The following is a 1,910-nucleotide window of genomic DNA, read 5'->3' on the forward strand; positions in this document are numbered from 1 at the left end:
TCCTAGAGTTTATGTTCATGGTCTGTGTTATTTCCGTTTTTCCCCCTTTAGGGAGTTTTGATTTTCTAGCTTGTGTTTGTTTTGTTGTTTCCTTAAATTCACCTTCACCTGCAATTGCATCCAATTGCAGGTGAATAAGCGCCGGGGCTCTAATAAAGTTTAAAAGGGGGGGAATCATCAGAAGCAGTCAGGTCCATATGCAGCACTTTATTAGGAAGAGTAGTCGACAGGCAAAAGGTCAGGCACTCAAAAATGTAATTTAAGCATTATTGCTCACCTCATTTCTGGTAGATAAACAAGGTAATTTTCTTAAAATTGCCATTAAAACACATTAATACAGTATATTACAGACCTAAATGGACAACTTAAAAAGGGTTTTGTTAAAAACTTTATTTTTTAATGGTAAGGATGGCCTTTGCATGGAATTGCCCTCTGGCGTTCCTCCCCAGCTCCACCTGCATAATTTAGGTATCTTGCTACCATACTCATCATCCAAGCATTATTAGTCCCACTGGGTGGTTTATCTAAGCTCGAGTTGAAGCTGGACAGTTCTATGGACAAAAGGCAGTTGAAAATGAATGGTGCATGGTGAGAACAGGAACCATGTTCTTGGAACATGTTGTGGTTATTATTGAACTTTGCACAGGGTTAGCCAAGTGTGCTGAGAGTTCAGGGCCGAGAACGGTTTGTAATTGTGCCGTGCCGTACCAGGCTCAAGTGGAAACACAACTGGAACATTTTCCGAAGATAGAAAAGCAGCTTTTGTTTCTCAGCACATAAAGATGAACTACTTACCGTGATCTCAGACTGTGGTGATGTGGTTTCTCCACTGCATGGATCTTCATGTGTCGCTTCAGGCCACTTTTAGTAGAGAAACTCTTCCCGCACTGATCACACGTGTGCGGCTTCTCTCCAGTGTGGATCCTCTCATGTGATCTCAGAGATGATGAGTGACTGAATCTCTTGTCACAGTGTAAACACTTGTAAGGTTTTTCTCCAGTGTGGATCCTCTCATGTCTTTTCAGATTTGCTGACACACTGAATCTCTTGTCACAGTGTGAACACTTGTAAGGTTTTTCTCCACTGTGGATCATCTCATGTGTTTTCAGATGTGATGACTCACTGAATCTTTTGTCACAGTGTGAACACTTGTAAGGTTTTTCTCCAGTGTGGATCCTCTCATGTTTTGTAAGAATTTCTGACACACTGAATCTCTTGTCACAGTGTGAACACTTGTAAGGTTTTTCTCCAGTGTGAATTCTCTGGTGCAGTTTTAACTTGTTTGCTGTAGTAAAAGTCTTCTCACACTCAAAGCACATGTACTCTCTCACACCAGAATGTATTTTCTCATGTCTATGTAAATATTGCAGCACTGAAAAACTCTTTCCACACACAGAACATGAATGTGGCTTCTCCTTCATATGAACTGTCAGGTGTCTCTTCAGGTCTGATGCAGTAAGAAATGTTTTCCCACACTGATCACATGTGAACGGCTTCTCTCCGGTGTGGATCCTCATGTGTTTCTTAAGGGATGATGATTGACTGAAACTCTTCCCACACTGATCACATGAGAACGGCTTCTCTCCTGTGTGAACTCTCATGTGAACATCAAGATTATGTTTGTTTTTGAGACTCTTTCCACACTGAGTGCAGGTGAAAGATTTCTTGGCTCTTCTTTTCTTTAAAAATGTCTTTTTAGTCTTTGAGCGACTCAAATGTTTTCCTCCAGGTTGGACATGATGTTCCTCCTCCACTTCACTCAGTTCTTCTCTCTCCTCCTCCACTTCACTCAGTTCTTCTCTCTCCTCCTTCACTTCACTCAGTTCTTCTCTCTCCTCCTTCACTTCACTCAGTTCTTCACTCTCCTCCTTCACTTCACTCAGTTCTTCACTCTCCTCCTTCACTTCACT

The 1,910-nt window shown here is 41.7% G+C and overlaps 1 protein-coding gene across 1 annotated transcript; it reads right to left on the reverse strand.

The window, feature by feature from the left end:
• Positions 1-791: 791 nt before the first annotated feature.
• LOC130102536 (gastrula zinc finger protein XlCGF49.1-like) lies at positions 792-1,601 on the reverse strand. Its single transcript, XM_056268489.1, has 2 exons — positions 1,374-1,601; positions 792-962 (listed from the first exon to the last, which is right to left on the reverse strand). Exons 1-2 carry the CDS (start codon positions 1,599-1,601, stop codon positions 792-794), a joined length of 399 nt encoding a protein of 132 aa, XP_056124464.1.
• Positions 1,602-1,910: the final 309 nt, after the last annotated feature.

Source organism: Rhinichthys klamathensis, unplaced genomic scaffold (genome assembly GCF_029890125.1).
Source record: "Rhinichthys klamathensis goyatoka isolate OS25496 unplaced genomic scaffold, OSU_Roscu_1.1 h1tg000274l_1, whole genome shotgun sequence".
In the NCBI taxonomy this organism is placed as follows: domain Eukaryota; kingdom Metazoa; phylum Chordata; class Actinopteri; order Cypriniformes; family Leuciscidae; genus Rhinichthys; species Rhinichthys klamathensis.

Bases quoted from the DNA above. Each gene is read 5' to 3' on its own strand.
- LOC130102536 (XM_056268489.1), bottom strand. From the start codon at position 1,601: ATGAGAGTTCACACAGGAGAGAAGCCGTTCTCATGTGATCAGTGTGGG. The intron at 963-1,373 runs GTGCTGCAATAT...CACTGTGACAAG, and splicing joins TGTGTGGAAAGAGTTTTTCA to AGATTCAGTCACTCATCATC.